Source organism: Bidens hawaiensis, unplaced genomic scaffold, assembly GCF_021521415.1.
Source record: "Bidens hawaiensis isolate Kalapana, Puna unplaced genomic scaffold, B.hawaiensis_p1.1 tig00020663_1, whole genome shotgun sequence".
NCBI classification, from domain to species: domain Eukaryota; kingdom Viridiplantae; phylum Streptophyta; class Magnoliopsida; order Asterales; family Asteraceae; genus Bidens; species Bidens hawaiensis.
Window position 1 is genome coordinate 96,313 of NW_027493168.1, and position 20,737 is coordinate 117,049.

General features: G+C 43.4%; 2 protein-coding genes across 2 annotated transcripts; one reads left to right on the top strand and one right to left on the bottom strand.

Moving 5' to 3' along the window:
- Positions 1-211: 211 nt before the first annotated feature.
- LOC143561345 (uncharacterized) lies at positions 212-3,307 on the bottom strand. The gene is made up of 12 exons (XM_077049460.1): positions 3,055-3,307; positions 2,185-2,249; positions 1,971-2,069; positions 1,762-1,894; positions 1,626-1,685; positions 1,495-1,554; positions 1,303-1,425; positions 1,146-1,217; positions 933-1,070; positions 681-836; positions 489-594; positions 212-405 (listed from the first exon to the last, which is right to left on the bottom strand). Exons 1-12 carry the CDS (start codon positions 3,277-3,279, stop codon positions 389-391), a joined length of 1,254 nt encoding a protein of 417 aa, XP_076905575.1. The 5' UTR covers positions 3,280-3,307; the 3' UTR covers positions 212-388.
- An 11,881-nt stretch (positions 3,308-15,188) lies between these two features.
- On the top strand, positions 15,189-17,262 carry LOC143561319 (putative bifunctional methylthioribulose-1-phosphate dehydratase/enolase-phosphatase E1). The gene is made up of 8 exons (XM_077049438.1): positions 15,189-15,299; positions 15,402-15,557; positions 16,044-16,199; positions 16,268-16,417; positions 16,495-16,596; positions 16,678-16,787; positions 16,861-16,979; positions 17,058-17,262. Exons 1-8 carry the CDS (start codon positions 15,216-15,218, stop codon positions 17,153-17,155), a joined length of 975 nt encoding a protein of 324 aa, XP_076905553.1. The 5' UTR covers positions 15,189-15,215; the 3' UTR covers positions 17,156-17,262.
- Positions 17,263-20,737: the final 3,475 nt, after the last annotated feature.

Sequence of the window (20,737 nt, forward strand, 5' to 3'; positions counted from 1 at the left end):
TTCAATTCATTAACAAAACCATACTCAAATGTCGGTTTTCGCATCGAATATAAATTTAGGGAATTGAAAACAAATAGATACTTATGGCTATAAACATAATTCAATAGTATGGAACATATTCTTTTCCAAGTGAAATCCTGAACATATTCTTTTCAAGTGAAAGCGAAAAAGGGTTTTTTGTTGTGGAATAAGAATGAAAAGCCTAATATGATTTACTAAAGAGCTTGATGATCTTAAAATAAATATAGAACCAAAAATGTTAGTACATTTAAAATCAAATGTAGTTTATATATATTAAACACTAAAACATACACCGATTACCTAGCTCTGTTACCGTATCTCAGAACACCTGGCACATACCTCTCATCATCAAAAAAACCACCATCTTCTAGGTCGAGGATTCTTCTGTCAAGCATCGAAACAAATTAAAAACCTTAACAAAACCAAAAAATCACAAACCTTAGTTGCTAAATAGTAGAGAGAACAACCTTCTGATCGTTTTTTCGGGGGACCAGCTAATATTGGTTGAGGAAGAACACCATTTTCAATATTTTGAATATATGGTTGCAGCTTCTCTTCCAACATCTTGTTCAACTACAAAACAAAATAATTTCCACACACTAGTTTGACAAAATCTCACATAAAAATACTACTTATTTTATTAAATATCACATTATTACCTGTTCTTGACGCCATTTTGTTTCCCACTGATCATCCAAAATCTTTTCTCCAATTTCTCGTTGGGCCTTTAAAAGAACCGTCATTTCATACAACTTTTTAGGATCTTTTAAGTCTTCCTCACTCCATGAAGATTCATTTAGTGGAACATTGAGCTCCTGCACACTCGATTTCACAATATTATTGAAATGGACAAAACATATTTGTAAAAGTCAACCCGACTTGTTTTGACTCGCAAAGTAAATAAAGCATACCCCCCAGTTTTGAGGTCGTGGTGGCGGATTAAGCTTCATGACATCCGCCTCTAATGCAGTTTTTGCTTTGTAGTAAGGAATGTTCTTAACTACCACCGGATCGTTTCTTGCACGTTCAGGATCCATTGCTATCAAACCCTGATTCCAATAATAATATAATGTATAATCAATTACTTGAATAAATAAAATATCACGTTAATAATTATGTCTCACTTGTTGCAAATACTCCCATCCTGGTTTTCTCTTGGCTACAGCATCTCGAAGCTGATCATACCGCATATTTTCCTGAACGTGAATCAAAATGGGTAGTTTAGTAATTTTATTGAAACATATTTTTAGCTAGAAAAACATTAAAAGAAAAGAAAGAAACCTTGTATTGCCACCAAATTTTCTGTTTGACTTTATCATCATATTCAAATCCTCCCATAATTTGGGGCATTGTAATTAACCAAAATGCAGCAATGCTTGGGTCTTTCATGCTGTCTATAATATGCTGAAATGAACAATTTGAGGTGAGAGTAATTTCGTAAATGTTATTACTAAAAAATAAAACATGACGTACCTCGTAAGGATAGTCCATTTTCTTCATTACGTTGTATGCTTTCCATGGAGGATCAATAATCTGCAAAGTGGTAAAATATTAAATAATGCATTCGTATAATTTAAGGCCAAAATTAGATAAACGGTGCTTACGTCATCAGCAGAAATCCTGACTTGTAATTTATCCTTGCACTCAGGGCATTTCATCACGCCCTGCAACATTATTAAACCAGTGTTTTACACAAAACTAAAAGTATTTAAAGATTATTAATACTGTCAACTTGCTTACAGATCCGTCACACATGTCACAGTCTTTGGAGGGCAACAGAACATTAAGATCCATGGTGGCGGGAAGATGCACAAGCTCTGCTCTGTTTTCAGCTATGGCATCTGCAATAGCTTCAGCTGTTGCTTTCTCCCCACTGAAAACATTTTTTTTAACAAAGTTAAATGTTTTGAAGTCTATAAAAATGCAATGTTACATTATGTCTAACGTACCTTCTTAATGTGTAGTTTTTAACCTGGTACATGACTTTCCCTGTGCCTCTGCACATAGTACACCTTAAAGCATTCCATCCACTGCAAGTTTGGCAGTCTCTGTAATTTATTGAAATATGATGTTAAAACTAGCCACAATATTTCAAATCAAACAGATACTAACAACCTACTGCATCTTTAAGCTGCAAATAGACTCAATTAAAGCTATAATCACCTTTGACATATCACTTTCTTCCCCAATTCCAATGCAATGTCACAAGTCCCAAGAGCAGCAACAGCCTGAACATAAGCAACAATAAGCATAACAGGGTGCCAACGAGCCGAGCTGCTCGCAAGCTACTCGTGAACGGATCAATAAAAAACTCGAAACAAACCGAGCTTTTTCAAGCTCGAGCGAGACCAAGCCTCAAATAAAGCTCGTTTAGTTATCGAGCCCGAGCCTTGTGTGTGAAGCTAGCCGCTAGCCAGGCGGTGTGATAGGGACTAGCGACTAACAGGGATTAATCAGGATTGGAAGTTTGGAACTAATAAGTATTTTCAAATATACATAAATATTTACCATATTTTTTATATAATTTGTTGATTTTGTCCGATTTTGACCAAATAGCGATTAATCGGTGACTAGTAATTGGTGGGGTAACGGCTAGCGATCAATCGAGGATTAATCAACGCCTAGGCGAGATTTTTAAAACCATTGCTATTTGAGACCTCTATATGTATTAATTTCACACTGCACAGTCAAGCTCACGTCAAGCTTTGGCTCATTTAAGGAGCTACACAAGCTCGAGCCGAGCTTAGGCTCACTTAACGTTCTTCTCAAAACAAATAAAACTAATTTAAAACGTAAATAAATAAAATAAATTAATTAATTAATAATATTTGAGCCAAGCCAGAGCCGAGCTCGAGCTACACTCCGAACAGCAGAACATAGACTCGTTAGTCCCAATACATACCAAACCCTAACTATCACAAAACTACTTGTAGTTGCGATAAAACTGTAATTAAAGTGACCTAATCCATGATATCATTCATGGAATTGACATATGTACTGCTTCAAATCCAAATTGAAGGACGAAGGACTTACGAATATTGCAGAATACGAGAGCTTGGAGATGAACTCCGGGATGCCGAAGCCGCGAGGAGCCGAGCCGGAGATGTCGTTGGCGAGAGTGAAAGGAGATAGGATGATTTTAACCGGCAGGTCAATAAGATGAGCCAAGGGTTCGCCTAAATGACGATTGAAGAACTTGAATTGACTGTCCAACAGTTGCTTCGTGTTCTTCACCAACTTATCAGTGCCTTTACCCATTGGAGAACAACGTCAATGGATAAAACTGGATATGTTGTTCCAGACTACAATGTTTATAATATATCCAGATTTGGGCAGCACCGTACCCAAATACTTTTCAAACAAATTTTATTTAACCGGTGGAACCCGTAACCTGCTTAACCTGTTTATGAGATACATAACCCGTATTGTTAGAGGTGCATAAAACTACTGAACTTGGAACCGGATCCAAAAAAATATTCGGAAAAGGTTTTTTTATACCAGGGTTTCTACTGTTTGATCTTGTACCCAACCCTACCCATAGGATACAGATAGGGTATGCATTCCAGTATCAAAGCTTGTACCCTAATTTGTACCCGGTAATACCCGAAAACCATAACACGTTCCAAACCCGGAATCGTGTTTTTCAAATACCCGATCTATACCCTAAAAATACCTGAAAAATACCCGAAAATACCCTTAAAAAGTGCAACCCTTTAAAAATTCAATCTATACCCAAAAAATTCCCAGAAAAAGACCTGAAAATAAGGTTTTTCAATACCCGGAAATAGGTTATTCAAATACTCGATTATAGAATGCCCAGTTATATACCCGACCCGAACCCAATGCATAGGGTATAGTTTTTTAGACAATACCCGAACCCGAACCTAACCTGGGTATTGCCAATACCCGATTTTCCAGTACCCGAAAACAGGTATTTGAAAAATCTGATTTATGCACCTCTGCGTATCGTTGTCATATTGGTTGATAGATTGGCATGGCACGTTTATGACTTGTTTATTAGAGCCTTAGAGGGACGTGGTTTTATAGATTTATAAATAATTAAATATGGGTTGTAAGCTTTGGTAATTTTATTTTTGATGTGTTAGTATATTTTTTACTAATCGTGTTTAGTGAGTTTTGTTGATATTTGTGTTAACATGTCGTGTAATTTGTGTATTGTATTGTTGAAGAAACACCGGTCGAACCCGGTCAGATTACAAGTAACCTGAGGGTTAGATAGACGTTTCCCACGAGGGGTTAATTCCGGCAAGATGGTTCTTCCGATAACCTGCAAAACAGACACCGTGAGCTCGTCACTAAGAAAGGGGGGGGGGGGTTTCTCCTTGTGACCACCCTCCGGCGTGAGAATCAATCTATATTACTCTTTGATTATAAAAGTATGTTATTAATACTAGAGCAGTTATCAGGTAAATTATACAAGATATTAGATGATATATGATGATGAAATGATAATACCATTTGATGTCTTTTATAGCCGAAGGTGGGTTTCCAATGAGGTTTAGCCGGCCTACTACTCTGCCAACTGTGGCCTACACACGTGCTCTGCTGGTAATTGGTGGATAGGCAGCGGCTGATAGTGACCAGGCGTGCTGTTCACTTTTCCTTTTCCACCAACTACAGGCTAGGCACGTGGTATGGCAGGAGTTGGTGAGCGGGCGGCGGCTATTGGTCACAGTGCTGTGGCGTGTTGTCTGCCATGCTGCTGTCAGTGAGCTGTCGTATCCTTGGTCAGATCTTTTGTCCATACCTCGTCATGTATCACAAAAGATCCTCCATTATTATACGGACTGGCCCATTTAGGCGGGAGTTTTCCCCCTCCCGCCTTTATGCGGGAATGTTCCCGACTTTGCTCATTCCTTCTTCAGGTGACTGCTGAATTATTATGAGTGTTAAGCCTTATGCGTGTAGCCATGCTGCGCGGGTGGCCAGTCCCTAATGGCGGGTACCCACGCCTGCGGGAACAGGCGGGTTACTTGGAAACCATAGGGAGGCATTTCCTGCGGGACCAGCTTGCGTACCGCATGTGAGGTCGTCACAACTCTGAGCGTGGTGGGTCCTGCGGGTCTGGTAGGTCGCGGCGCAGACGTCCCTATGGTGAAGTCTGCGCGTTCAACTGCGCAGACGTCCGTTTAAGGAGTCTTGCGTGTTCAACTGCGCAGACGTCTCCTTTTAAGGGAGTCTTGCGGGTCCTAACCACCTCTGCTGGGACCTACCTCTTCAAGTCCCCCCAGTCCAATGTTCTTCTCATGAATGTTTAATAAAGTGAGGTGAACTTTTGGACTTAAGCAAGGGGTTTTTGAAAAGGGTTTAGTTTTATGGGTTTTCCGCGGGAAGTCTTACCCACGGGTTTCCCAATGTTACGCAGAATTTCCCAATGTTCTGCTTGATCTCTGGGATGATGCGGATAGGTCTGTAACCTCCCCGCAAGTCAGGAGCGTTTAGAACCTTTTGTGTAGATTCTCCATGAGGTCTTGGTGGTTTTGAACATAGTGATCAATCATGTTATAACCACCAATTCCATCCTGAAGTTTCAAACAATCTAGTTCTTGACGTTCCCGCTATGCGGGGATGTTAATCCCGTTTCTGCAAGCATGGCCCAGAAGATCCTTCTTGGTTTCAATTCCCATGGAGCGCTCGGTATGCGAAGGGTTTTGCCTTGACGCTGTACCCGCACTTCGTCTTATTAGTTACTTTACTCCCAAGGTATCCCTGGCGTTAAATCCCTGCAGGGCTAGGTGCGTGAAGGGTTTTGCCTTAACACTGCACCCGCACCTGACTTATGGTTGCCGAGGTGTTCCTGGCGTTTAATCCCCTGCGGGTGCTAGGTATGTGAAGGGTTTTGCCTTAACACTGTACCCGCGCCCGACTTACAATTGGGTGCCGAGGTATGACTTTTTACGGGTGTTAGGTATGTGAAGGGTTTTGCCTTAACACTGTACCTGTGCCCGTTTTGTAGTTGGGTGGAATGCCAAGATATTTTCGGCTTCACTTCCCTGTGGGTGCTAGGTATGTGAAGGGTTTTGCCTTAACACTGTACCCGCACCCGGCTTCATAATTGGGTTTTTCCGGTTTCCGTGTCCTGCGGGTGCTAGGTATGTGAAGGGTTTTGCCTTAACACTGTACCCGCACCCGGCTTCATAATTGGGTTTTTCCGGTTTCCGTGCCCTGCGGGTGCTAGGTATGTGAAGGGTTTTGCCTTAACACTGTACCCGCACCCGGCTTCATGATTGGGTTTTTCCGGTTTCCGTGCCCTGCGGGTGCTAGGTATGTGAAGGGTTTTGCCTTAACACTGTACCCGCACCTGGCTTCATGATTGGGTTTTTCCGGTTTCCGTGCCCTGCGGGTGCTAGGTATGTGAAGGGTTTTGCCTTAACACTGTACCCGCACCCGGCTTCATAATTGGGTTTTTCCGGTTTCCGTGCCCTGCGGGTGCTAGGTATGTGAAGGGTTTTGCCTTAACACTGTACCCGCACCCGTCTTCATAGTTGGGTACTCTTGGCTTCTGTTCCCTGCGGGTGCTAGGTATGTGAAGGGTCTTGCCTTAACACTGTACCCGCAGCCGTCTTACGGTGAACTGGATAGCCAGGGTAAGGGGTTTTTCCCGCTTACTTTTCGAATCTTTTTGAATCTTTGAAATTTGAAGTTGGTGAAAGGATAAGAACAGTCGTCGTGCGACGGTTTCTTCTGACTGTGTCAGGACGTGCAGGAAGTTATGGCGACGTGACATTATATGGTCATTCCAGACGCTTTTTACGGCGCGTGGGCGCGATTTTTCGGGCGCGTGGCCGCGAAATTAATGGTACTCGTCCTGTCAACAGCTGTTGCCAGCTTGCCCGGTGCCACATGTCACGGTTTCATTGCACCTTCAATTTCTCTCTCCTTCGCATTAAATTCACCGCATTAATTGCGATCACTATATAAAGGGGAAGAAGGTCCTTTGTAATTCCCAACTTCACTTCTTCTCTTTCATCTCTAAGGCGATTTCTGGTGAATACTCCCTTATTCAGTTGAGCATTCCTCCGAAATCGTTTCTTCTTCCTCTGCAATATGTCTTCCCATGATGCTGAAGCTGTAGCCGACGATAGGAGTACTGCTGGCGAGTGCCAGTGTGCTCTACCCGTCGATCAGTACCAGTATGTCGTCAGAAAATTCATGCTTGAGTCTCTTGAGCCTGAGTTTCCTGAACCCCACCAGACTGTGTACGATGCCTCTAGTGGCAAGATCGGGGTATATGCTGCATTCTTTGTTTATGGGAACCTTAGGTTCCCATTGACAAAGTTTGTGTACCGTGTCCTGGAGAGGCACGGTGTGCACCTGACCGAGGTGCATCCGATGGCGATTGCCAAGATCCGGCACTTCGAGTGGGTGTGCCGGATTCTGGGTATTGAGCCCTATGTGGACCGCCTGATGACCTTCTATACTTGGAGGTGCATCCAGGGGTGGTACACCATGACAACCCGTATTAAGGGTTTGAAGATTTGCGTGACCGAGCGCAGTCTCCGATCGTGGAAGCGGGAGTTCTTCTACATTTCTGCCCGCGCCATCCCCATTGCCATGAAGTTTAAGAAGGGGCAAGCGCTTCCGAGCCTTCACGCTTCCAACTACCAGGAGGCGGAATGGTTCGCGAAGATATCCCGGGTCCAATCTCCGGTTTACCGGTTTGCGGAGTCCGGGATGGTGATGCTCGGGATGAGCCGGGTATGGAAGGAGGCGTCTCGGTTTTCCATCCTTCTCGAATATGGTTTGAACTCTATTCCTTATGGTATGTCTTGTCTTTCTTGCTGATATGAGTTTGTCTTCTAACTGTTTCTTTTCTTTCAGAGGGGAATGATTTGGAGTCGCTCCTGTACCCGCGGGAAGCTGACGGTCCCGTGCGGGTGGGCACTCGTGCTCTAGACGAGAACGAGTTGCCCATCCTGGAACAGACGGCGGATCGGTTTGTGGAGGTCTATCCGCTGGGCCACGAGATCCTGAGCCACCGGCGGCCAGGTAAGGCGATACTCTATCCTCAACCCCTCAATGCTGTACCCGCTGCTGGAATTCCTGACATCCTGTCTTCTTCTGAGGAATCCGCAGATGGTCCTCCGCTGGTGCGGAAGAAGAAGGCTGCCGGCGGGAAAGGGAAGGAGAAGGTGGCCTCCACAGCTGATCCGGTGCTTCTATCTGACACTGAGTCAGATAGTGAAGAGGTGGCGGGGAACCCCGGTGGTGAGAAGACCACTGCTCCGGAGGCTACGACTGTTACCTCCGGAGAACCAACGACGACGACGGTGACCGGCATCAAGAGACCGGCTCCATCGGGCTCGTCCCCGCCCGTTCGTACGTTCAGGCTCAAGAAAACCCGTAAGTACAAACATCCTTATTTCTGTAGATTTGTCACTTTATAAATTTATTGAAACACTTATCTTTTTGTGCAGGCGTGGATGTTGACGCATTCCAGGGTGGAGCGCAGAGGAGTACCCCTCCGCCGATGACGGTAGGCTCGGTCAGCCTACCTGAGGCGACGACCCAGGCGCCTGCGCCTGCTTCCGCTGGATCAGTTGCTCACTCACTTGAGCCGACTGTTCCAGCCGAGATGACGTCACCGCCGGTGGTAAGTGCGATTTTTACAGCATCTTTCACCGAGCCGGCGGTTACGATTGCTGCGGATTCTGCGGCGGCGACCACGGCGGCCGCTACTATGCCTCCGCCACCGGCAACGACGGCCGGCCCATCAGGTACGCGCGGGGCTTCTCGCCAATCTTTGTCACCTTCTCATCTGCCCGACCTTTTGGATGGATTTCCCTTAGGTTCAGGTGATGGGTTCGGTGGCTATCGGCCTGTGGTCGACCCTACAGGTGCGTAGGGTTCTTTTGGCCTTTATATTTTTCTTCATCTTTTCCTAACTGCTTTGTTTCTTTTGCAGTGCCGGATTCCAATGAAGTGTATGTTCCGCGATGGAACATCCGCCGAGGAACAACCCTTCGTACCCCTGTGGAGTGCGTGGAATGGGCTCGCCACGCTGCTCCCCATGGTGCGTTGGGGGAAGCCATGGCTAGCTACCAGGAGGGTAGGCTAACCAATGAGCTTCGGGTTCTCCTGGCCCGGATGCAGCCGCGCGTCGAGCTGCTTTGTCGTGAAAACGACAAGTTGAAAGCAGCTCGCGCCAAGGAAGTATCTCAAGCGCGGGCTCTTCGGGAGGAGAACCAACAGTTGGCCGCAGCTGCTGCGGAGAAAGAGAAGGCCTTCAAGGCCCTCGAGGTTGAGGTTCAAGCGCGACTCGAGGCCCGCTTCAAGGCTGCCCAAGCTGTTAACGAACAGCTTCGGCTGGCTAAGGAGACTGCGAGGAACGCAACCGAGAGGGCCACCAAGGCTGAAGCCGTTGCTGAGCCTTTACGCGTGGAGAACGAGGAGCTCAAGGCCAAATTAGAGGCTCTCCAACGTGCTCATGATGCCTTGGCGATGGAAGATGCCAAGAAGCTCCAAGAGATCCTGGACCAGAGGGGCGTGCTTGACCACACCGAGCGGAAGCTTAAGGGCGTTGAAGAGGCTGCTGCAAAGGAAGTGCTACTTGCCAACCTTAACAAAAGCGAAGCCGAACGCGCCCGCACCCAAGCTCAAGCCGCCCTCCAAGAAGCTCTGGTTGCCAAGGAATGGCTTCTTCGAGAAGCGTTGTCTCAGGTATGTTTAGCTTTACGTCTTCACGCTTTCCTTTGTACATAGAAAAGGTGTTTGACACTTGTATTTTCTTTGTAGGTTGTGCATCGGGTCTTCTCAGAGACTACTTACGATGATGCCATGAGCGCAGCCCTCAACGCTTCTCATGAGGATGGGGAAAAGGCCGGCTTCCTGCTTGGTCTAGGGTTCGTTGAGAAAGGCGTCCCGCCTTCCAACTTCCCTTTGTTCGATGTGGACACCGAAGCTGCATATGACCAAGCGGTGAACCAATATGCCGCCTTCCCGCATCCGGTGGTGGAGAAGGTGAAGGAAGTCGCTGCTGCTGATGATGGACTTGCTATCCTCAAGGCTTTCCTTGAACCGCCACGCTCTGCTGATGGGGCGGGTCCAAGTGGAAGTGGTCCTGAAGCTTGATTCTGAAGATCCCTTCCCGCTGCTAGGATAGACTATAGATTTTGTTTTGTAGGCGGGTAGTTACCCGGGCATTCTTGTAATATATCTTTCGTGAAATACAAATCTTTTTGCGGATAAGACTGTTATTTCCTTTGGGTTCATTGCTTTATAAACCTTATATGACTTGCATACTTAGTTTAAATTAGCGATTTCCCAAGTGTTTAGAATAAGTTAACCTTGAATGTGGTTGACAGTAGGTTGAAGTTTTGCTTCCCCCTTTGTGAGTGTGCGGATAGGACCGGCACTTGCACTTGGTAGGATGGCTAAACTTTACCTATGTCTGACCTGCGCGTAGGTTTTTCCTTATCCTTTCAGAATGACTTTTAACCGTTCGACGCGCGGTTGTTAATGAGTTAGTGTTCAGCTTCCGCTACCAGGATTCGTGCGGGTATACCGGCACTTTCACATAGTGGGATGGCTGAACTCTTCCCCTTTAACTGTCCTGCGTGAAGGTCTTGTCATTTTCTGGGTTTATGCGGGTTTTGCCGCCTTCCCTACGCAACGATTCTTCACTTGATGCGGTGAATACCGGCATTAGTGTTCGAATCGACCGTTCAACGCGTGGTTGTTAATAGGTTAGTGTTCAGCTTCCTCTACCAGGATTCATGCGGATATACCGGCACTTTCACATAGTGGGATGGCTGAACCTTTCCCCTTTAACTGACCTGCGTGAAGGTTTGATGCTTTTGGGTTTGTGCGTGTTTTGCCGCCTTCCCTCCGCAATGATTCTTCACTTGATACGGTGAATACCGGCATTAGTGTTCGAATCGACCGTTCAACGCGTGGTTGTTAATAGGTTAGTGTTCAGCTTCCTCTACCAGGATTCATGCGGATACACCGGCACTTTCACATAGTGGGATGGCTGAACCTTTCCCCTTTAACTGACCTGCGTGAAGGTTTGATGCTTTTGGGTTTGTGCGGGTTTTGCCGCCTTCCCTGCGCAACGATTCTTCACTTGATGCGGTGGATACCGGCATCTCCATGTGCAAAGTTCATAAAATAAAAATGTAAAATCATCAGCTTCAATTTGAAGGAGAATCGTTTCCATTAGAAGTGGCTCTAGGCCTTTTCTTTACAAATTTGGAATTGATCTACATAAACTGTGTAATTGAGCTCCCATTAGACGTGGCTTGGATGGGAGCACCATCGAGCCGACATGTATCTTGTTCGGGATCTCGTTGCTTACGCAGTGTGTAGTCTCCGTTGAAGCTGCAATTTTATTCGTGCGTTTCCCCAGCTGGGGTTCACGCATCAGCTGCTCGACGCTCACTTCGCCACAAGGTGCGCGAGTGTCCCATCCTTGACAAATGCTTCGACCAAGTTCTTTACGTCTAGGCATTCTTCAGTGTTGTGACCCTTGGTTTTGTGAAAATCACAATACTTTCTCCGGTCAGCATTGTGGCGATGTCGGATAAACGGAGCCTTTGGCCACGAGAGCTCCTCCGTGGCGAATATCTCGGACACACTCTTTGTGAGTGGCGTCCACCTGGAGTTCTTCTCCGGTTTCACGTTATCTCTTCCGCCCAACCGATGTTGGAAGCCGTACGGGGTGTCAAAGTTTACCCTTGACTGCCAAATGCCCAGCTTCCGTTTTTTGTTCAATCGGGCGGTAAGGACATTGTTTTCCCTCGTCTTCTGGGTGTAGAGGTTCGTGCTCTGCGGAAGATCTCTGCCCAGTTGCCTCTCAGTTTCCGCAAAGCGTTTAGCTGCGGTCATGATGGCATCCCATGTGGATGGCATGCCATCTTTGCCCGTTAGGGTGCGGATGAGTTCCGGGTCGTTTGCGCCCTGGATGAAAGCGGCTCGAACGAGATCCTCGCTAACGTTGCCCAGGCTTAGCTTCTTCGAGTTGAAGCGAGTGATGAAGTCAGGCAAAGATTCTTCCTCCTCTCGGACGCACTTGAGGATTGTCCACTGCTCCTCAGTGTACTTTCTTTGCTGACTAAAGTGTTGGCTGAACTTCTGTTGGAAGTCTGCCCAATCGTAGATGTGGTGGACCGGCAGACGGTCGAACCATGCTCTAGCTGCCCCGACCAGCGTCATTTGGAACATATAACACCACGTGGGTTCCGTCCAGTTACTGCGGTCGCCCCCGCGATGAATCTGTTCAAGTGATCGTCAGGGTCAGAAATACCATCGTACGTGCCTATGTTGGACATTTGTTTGGCACTTCTTGGGGCGATTGCTTCCGCAATGTCCCTTGCAAATTTGGACGTTCCCGCCCTTGCCGCAGTTGGCGTGAATGTTTTGGAGAAGTCCCGTGGGCTGTTGCCCACGTTTATTGGACTGAATGCTTCTCCAAAACGCCTTCTAGGTTGGGAATCCGTTTCTTTACGCTTCCCTTTCGCCCTATGGCGAGGGTTCGCGTCTTCCTCGGATTCCTCCGAATCATCGTCGTATTCGAATTCTTCCACTTGTTGGAGTGAACGTAAACGTTCATCCAACTCAGCTTGGAACTCTCTTTGACGTGCTTCGGCCCATGCTTTAACCTCATCGAGTGTTTGGCAGGGGAGCCTCGTCTGTTGATTTTCTAACTGGGTATCGGTGAATCCCAGTGTCTGATTATTTACTTCACTTGCCCCGGCTTGGGTAGCCGGGGTAGTGTTCGTAAAGTTTGTGTACTCGGTATTCCCCCTTATAGCTGGGGTCGTAATTACCGGAGTCTCTTGGTTACTCGGTTTTGGGACCGGAGTATCCTTAACCATCTTTCCAGAAATTTTGAAAAAACTGGAGAAAAATAAAGTTCTAGCTTTATGCACGGATGGCGCCAATGAAGAAACACCAGTCGAACCCGGTCAGATTACAAGTAACCTGAGGGTTAGATAGACGTTTCCCACGAGGGGTTAATTCCGGCAAGATGGTTCTTCCGATAACCTGCAAAACAGACACCGTGAGCTCGTCACTAAGAAAGGGGGGGGGGGGTTCCTCCTTGTGACCACCCTCCGGCGTGAGAATCAGTCTATATTACTCTTTGATTATAAAAGTATGTTATTAATACTAGAGCAGTTATCAGGTAAATTATACAAGATATTAGATGATATATGATGATGAAATGATAATACCATTTGATGTCTTTTATAGCCGAAGGTGGGTTTCCAAGGAGGTTTAGCCGGCCTACTACTCTGCCAACTGTGGCCTACACACGTGCTCTGCTGGTAATTGGTGGATAGGCAGCGGCTGATAGTGACCAGGCGTGCTGTTCACTTTTCCTTTTCCACCAACTACAGGCTAGGCACGTGGTATGGCAGGAGTTGGTGAGCGGGCGGCGGCTATTGGTCACAGTGCTGTGGCGTGTTGTCTGCCATGCTGCTGTCAGTGAGCTGTCGTATCCTTGGTCAGATCTTTTGTCCATACCTCGTCAGGTATCACAAAAGATCCTCCATTATTATACGGACTGGCCCATTTAGGCGGGAGTTTTCCCCCTCCCGCCTTTATGCGGGAATGTTCCCGACTTTGCTCATTCCTTCTTCAGGTGACTGCTGAATTATTATGAGTGTTAAGCCTTATGCGTGTAGCCATGCTGCGCGGGTGGCCAGTCCCTAATGGCGGGTACCCACGCCTGCGGGAACAGGCGGGTTACTTGGAAACCATAGGGAGGCATTTCCTGCGGGACCAGCTTGCGTACCGCATGTGAGGTCGTCACAACTCTGAGCGTGGTGGGTCCTGCGGGTCTGGTAGGTCGCGGCGCAGACGTCCCTATGGTGAAGTCTGCGCGTTCAACTGCGCAGACGTCCGTTTAAGGAGTCTTGCGTGTTCAACTGCGCAGACGTCTCCTTTTAAGGGAGTCTTGCGGGTCCTAACCACCTCTGCTGGGACCTACCTCTTCAATTGTCTATATTAAATTGTGTTAAATGTGGCATCTGGTGCTACTTATGTTGCCAGTTTTGTTTAGCTTTAATTGTGTTAAATGTGTTGTATAACCTACTTATTAAACTTGTAGATGTTAATACTTAACAAAATGTCATTTTAAGTTAAATGAGACATGTTTAGGTTCAGTAGTTGTGTCAAACGTGCCGTGTCGTGTTGGGCTGGTTTAACACAGCACGACTTGTTTTGTCAAATCTAAACTTTCCTAGCTTACAAATATGGAAGCCAATCATAATACACTAGGGTTATCTATGGTTCATCGTGGGGGTTATGCCTTCAATTGTTTTTAAACAACCAACTTTATGTTTGAGAAGAGTTATGACATCTTCTATAGCCTTTTCAACTTTAGTCGGGCCGACTATCGTTCTTCAAAATCTAATGAACCTATTGTTTTTATAAATATAGTTTGCCCGTGCAACTTAGACTGAAGCTAACAAGACTAATCTACTATATATAGTATACTATCAACTCATACAGTCGTACCATCAAAGGTTGGAGTTGGAATTGGATACTTGAAGCAATCGTGTGCTGTCATAGCTCATATATTAAACATGTGATAAGTAAATAAATAAACGCAATTTTAACATTCCTATGTAGATTAACTATAAACAAGTTTAGTCTAACAACTTAACGAGCAATTATAAGCTCGAGTTTATAAAATGAAACCCTAAACTCGGTCGGTTGTAATCATGAATTACTAAAGATGGATTAATGTACCAAAACATTATTGAATGATCCAACACCCAAAAATTTTTATATATACTATAATGTAGGTTTCACCCGTTAATGTCGATCTTCACATTTTCCTCATTAGACTATTTGTTGTTGAGGTGCCAAAAGAGGTGACGCCATCTACCTCAACCTTTAACCATCTACCAAACCACAACACCATGTCGGCTCCTAACCAGCCGCCCTCTCCTCGCCATCTCCTTAACGCCCAAGAGGGCTCAACTTGTTAATTTAGGTTAGTTATGGACCATTACGTCCGTGGTAATATCGTAACGCTTTAACTAACCGAACCACTTAACATATAGTCTTATAACCAAACTGATTTTGCTCCATACCCTGTTTCCTAATTTATGTGGCGATTATTTTTCCTGCCAATTTTAAAATGTTTTTTTTTATTCCAGGTAAAAAAAAAGAAAAAAGGATAAACACTAGGTGTCCAAAAGAAAGAACATAGAAGAGAAGACAACATGTTTGTGTTATCTCCAACTTCAAGTCAATCACTTCTGTTTTCCCCATTGCCAAAACCTCCCAAATGTTCAAATCCTATTAAGGTACTTACAAACTCTCTCAGTGTTAATGTCTATTTCAAGCGGCCGTCAGTTTGATCCTTAAACATCTATCTATATTATATTGTCACTATACTTAAATTTCAGGCAGAATGCTATCACTGTTACTTTGAAGCTGCAATCAAACGTAACCAATTGAATTTGGACCATTCGACCCGAAGGTATGGTCCGACCCAGAAAACCAAAAGAATTTTGGATCTCAAAGCAAAGGCTCTTACAAGCAATCAAGCTGAAACAACTCCAGTAAGTTTGTTTTGCTATCTTATTAATTAAATGTAAGACTTAAGACTGTGTCTGTGTTATGGGAGGGTGAAAAGTGAAAACGCCTAGTTGAATAGGCGACACGTAAGCGATGAGGTCGGTGGCACATTTTACGGGAGGGGCAAAATAATCATCGAGTGAAGTGAGTTGGAAATGTGTTATTGGTTTAATAATCAGCTGAAAACTAAAAATACATGTTAATAATACACCCTTTGATTCTTTAGAGAGGGTGTACATAAAAGATAAAATGTGTGTTAAAAGGGTGTCTGAATATCAAAAAGGGTGTGTGAATAACCAATGCCAAAATAAAAAGTACAAAAGATGGAGCAACGCCGCCCTTTCACCTGAATGTTGTTATGGTGGTGGCGCCCTGCTTGTCCGCGTGTGCTCTTCACGCCCCTACTGGCGCTCCATAACACTTGCTCTAAGATTATGGTTCCATGAAAATGTAATTAACTTTTTTTGTAGCGTTGTGTTGTTTTGGATATCGAAGGGACGACTACGCCTATTTCATTTGTAACCGATGTTCTTTTTCCGTATGCGCGTGACAACGTGCGTGTGCATTTGGAAGAAACGTATGAAACTGTCGATACTAAAGATGATATCAAGTTGTTACGCTCCCAAGTAAGATGCAATAATAAATTTAATAAATTCATCCCATTTGGCCAACCCCGTTGTGATTGTTTTTTAAGGTAGAAGATGATTTACAAAATGGAGTTGCGGGTGCGGTTCCTGTTCCGTCAGATGATGCGGGCAAAGAGGCGGTGATTGCTGCTTTGGTTGCTAATGTTGAAGAAATGATAAAAGCCGATAGGAAAATCACGTCACTAAAACAGTTGCAGGTAATCAAAGACAGCATTTATGACACGTTGCTTTAGTCAGGAGTTCAGGACGCGGCTGCTAATTCTCAATAATGCAGGGGCATATTTGGCGCACCGGGTTTGAGAAAAATGAAATAAAAGGTGTTGTGTATGATGATGTTTCACCAGCTCTTGAAAGATGGCATGCTTCTGGTGTAAAGGTAGATTCCAACTAAAAGTTGACCTGTTTTGACTTTTGACCAAACTTGCTTTGACTCGAATACGTCTTTGTTTTTAATCAGGTGTACATTTATTCAAGTGGTAGCAGATTAGCACAACGGTTAATATTTGGCTATACTAATTATGGTGACTTGAGGAAATATTTATGTGGATTTTTCGACACCAAAGTGGGGTAAAACTTGATTCATTGATCTTTAATATATGGTATTTAGTGTGAGCCTCATTTTATTGTCTACGATTTGCAGGTACAAAAGAGAGGCAACAAGCTATATAGAAATCTCAGAGTCACTTGGAGTTGATAAGCCATCTGATATTTTATTTATAACCGATGTTATTCAAGAAGCAGAAGCAGCAAAGGCCGCTGGTATGATCCAGCCCAGCCCGTGTGAGTGAGTTGGGTTATGGTTTTATTTTGAATTAAGTTGTAATGTTCTTGTCTCAGGTCTGGAGGTGGTGATCTCGGTTAGGCCTGGAAACGTATCACTTCCCGAGAATCATGGATTTAAGACGATCGAATCGTTTACAGAAATACCCTTTTGAAGGTTTTTGTGTGACAAGTCACGTGAGGTAAAGGATTAATGATCGCGTTGGATTTTCATAACAATGTTTATAAGGTATAGCATAATTTGATATTGTTGAAATTCAAATACCACAACTCACTCGCATGTGATTCGGACCCTCTAATGAATCCTTGTACTACATGAAAGCATCATCAACTTCATCTTAAAAGACATCAACATTTTATTCTCTCAAAAAACTTAAATATATACAATTATGAAAAACAATTCGCAAATGCAGATTTGATGCGACAATTATCATGAAGTGGGTGAACACCGTAAACTTATGTTGTAGAGTTGTTCGCGGGCTTCATATACCCTTTTTTTATTATTAGGCTCGCGAGGCTTAACGAGCATATTATTTATGTAACTATACATTTATATATTATTATTATTATTATTATTATTAATGTTATCAGTTTGAAGCACTGAGTGGGCTATGAGAAAAGAGAACAGCCTAACCAACATTTGGAAAGTGGTCCATGATAATTAAAAGTAAAGGTGCACAAAACAGGGTTTTTAGGAAAAGCTGTTTTCAGGAACTGTCAAAGGTCAAACCAGTTCTAGGTGGAACCGGGATGTGGAACCAGTTTTGAAGAAGAAAATTCAACCCAATAGGAAACGCGTAGGGTAAGATTCAAGACCTAGTATGTAAAACGTGTTTTGAAACCGGGTTTTTTTTATAACTTATATTTTGGTGATTCAACCCGACTTTAAAATGTTATTTCTTGCGTCAAGCTCTTTCCGCATTTTCACGCATTATATAAATCAATTGTTCCATAACGTAATGTTCTTTTAACCAAATCTGTTAAGTTGTTCGACAAATATCCAACGCCATCAAAGGATTGTGCACTTTCAGATTCCATTCGACGGAGCTTTTTAGATTTAAGAAAATAGATAGTGTTTTTGAATGTTGTGATTAAAACAACGTATTCGATTCCTATTTATACCAACACATAGATGCAAAAGGTAAAAGAATTCTAAAGTTGGTCAAAAAGACCCTCAAACGGCCATAAGTGTTAACCAATGGCTAGATCTCATAAAATGGATTTTAACGATAATAGCCGGTCATGGAACCGGTTCTATACCTGATTCCTTGGCCATGAAATACAAACCGGTAGGTATATACTCGACGGGTATGGTTGGTTTCTAATTGGTTTTATAGCCAATTCTTGGACTATATATGACATACAAACTGGTATATGCCCAGCAGTTATTGGTTCTTTGGTTGCGTTGAGTCGGGTTTTTACAAGGTTCTGGTTCCCATTATAGAAAGTTATAAGCAATCAACTTTTAAAAAGTAACCTAGTAAAATAAAATGTGAATCTCACAATAATAAAAACAATGAACGTCCCATATGCGTAGTTCTTAATTCTTATTGTTGAATTTTGCAATAAAATAAAAGTTAAATTTTAAATTTAATAAATTAATATATCATTGTAAAGACTGAATAAATGATACATTGATAACACATTTATAGTTGAAACGACACCTACGTAAATATGAATTACTAAAACAGACGTAAAACCTTGATATTCATGTGTACTTACATTTTGATTTCAAATAATACTGCAAATCTCTTAATCATAAATTACATTTATACTCATCGTTTATACGAGTCAACAAAGAAAAATCAAAACGCTATGAATAGTCAATTTACTCTATTAAATTGCATTAATTTTTAAACTTTAAAGTAATAATCACTTTTTCAATCAACATATTGAATAAAAAATCATAGGTGTTTTAGTTTTCTTACTTACTAGACCTACCTTGATATTACTTACTAGACCTACCTTGATAATCTATGGATCATATAAATTATAATTTGCTTAGGGTATTTTTAAATGGTATACATGGAGCCGTAAGTAGAGGTGTTTAAAAAAACCGGTTATAGAATCGGTTTGGTCGGTTTAACCGAAAACCGGTTAATAGAAAAACCGGTTATTAAAAAACCGGTTAGACCGGTTTTTGAACCGCCGGTTAGTACTTCGGTTACTCATTCGTGGACAAAAACCGGTTATTGAACCGGTTAGTAAAAAAACCGGTTAAATTTAAAAACCGGTTATTAAAAAACCGGTTAACCGGTTTTTAATACCGGTTAACCTAAAAACCGGTTAACCGGTTAACGGTCAAAAACCGGTTAACCAAAAAAACCGGTTATTAAAAAACCGGTTAGACCGGTTTTTGAACCGCCGGTTAGTACTTCGGTTACTCATTCGTGGACAAAAACCGGTTATTGAACCGGTTAGTAAAAAAACCGGTTAAATTTAAAAACCGGTTATTAAAAAACCGGTTAACCGGTTTTTAATACCGGTTAACCTAAAAACCGGTTAACCGGTTAACCAAAAAACCGGTTAACCAGTTTTTAGGTTAACCGGTTTTTGACCGTTATAAAACGGCCATATGACCGTTTGGGTCCTTTTTTGCCCGTTTTTTCTTGATTTCTAGCCGTTTTTTTTAACATTTTACCCCCACAAACAACTATATATAGTTTAGGTTGGGTAGGTTAGCTCACACTCGATTATACAACTCTACTAGCTCTAAACGTTTATTTCATACGCGATTATTTTGTTATCTCACACTCAATTATACCACATTACCACTCCATACGCTCTTATTTCGTAGTCGTTTATTTCATACTCGTACTCGTTTATTTCATACTCGATTATACGCTCTTATTATCATGGCCTCCCAAAGTGCTGCTTCATCCGTCAACATGGGTGCCTCGAACACAGACATAACGGTCGTTCGGATCATCCCCACGAAACGAAACCAAGATGTGTGGCAACATTTCGACCTATGCGAACTGTCTAACGGTCGCCAAAAAACTCGATGTAAGCACTGTTTGAAGTTCTATGCCAAAGATGCAAACTCCACTTTAAAAGCGCATATACAACAGCGCTTTTGCAAGGCCTTGAAGGACGAAGCGGGAAGTAGTTCGCAGCCGGAGATGACGAATCAAGGAGGGGTGTTTACGTACGACGTTGAAGCGGTACGTCAACAGTTTTCAAACTTTGTGATTCAACAAACACTTCCTTTCAACCACTTCGACAACCCTCAATTCACGGAGATTATGCAAAACTATGTTCAACCACGCTACCAACACGTAAGTCGTTCGACCCTTAGAAGAGATTGTCTTAAAGCATGGAAAAACGCTAAATCCGAACTAATTTCATACTTTTCAAACTTACAAACTGGTGTAAACTTAACAACGGATGTTTGGTCGGTACCTCATGGTTCGCCCGACTCATACATTTGTGTGACGGCTCATTGGGTTGACCCCGAGTCGTGGCAAATGATGAAACGAACCGTTGCGTTTCAATTGTTTGATTACCCGCACACGGGTAGAAATATTTTTCAAATCTTGGATAAAGTCATTCGACAATACAAAATTGAAGATAAAATCTTTTCAATTTCGTTTGATAACGCGTCCAACAATACAGCCGCGGTTGGCCATTTAAAATTAAAGTATAAACCTATTTGTGATGGAGCGTTTTTTCATAGCCGATGCATTGCACATATTATCAACTTGGCCGTGCAAGATGGGTTAAACGTGATCGAAACG

Bases quoted from the DNA above. Each gene is read 5' to 3' on its own strand.
- LOC143561345 (XM_077049460.1), bottom strand. From the start codon at position 3,279: ATGGGTAAAGGCACTGATAAGTTGGTGAAGAACACGAAGCAACTGTTG. The intron at 2,070-2,184 runs GTGATTATAGCT...AATAAATTACAG, and splicing joins AAGAAAGTGATATGTCAAAG to AGACTGCCAAACTTGCAGTG. The intron at 595-680 runs GTAATAATGTGA...TTTGTTTTGTAG, and splicing joins CAAAATGGCGTCAAGAACAG to TTGAACAAGATGTTGGAAGA.
- LOC143561319 (XM_077049438.1), top strand. From the start codon at position 15,216: ATGTTTGTGTTATCTCCAACTTCAAGTCAATCACTTCTGTTTTCCCCA. The intron at 16,788-16,860 runs GTAAAACTTGAT...TACGATTTGCAG, and splicing joins TTTTTCGACACCAAAGTGGG to GTACAAAAGAGAGGCAACAA. The intron at 16,980-17,057 runs GTATGATCCAGC...TTCTTGTCTCAG, and splicing joins AGAAGCAGCAAAGGCCGCTG to GTCTGGAGGTGGTGATCTCG.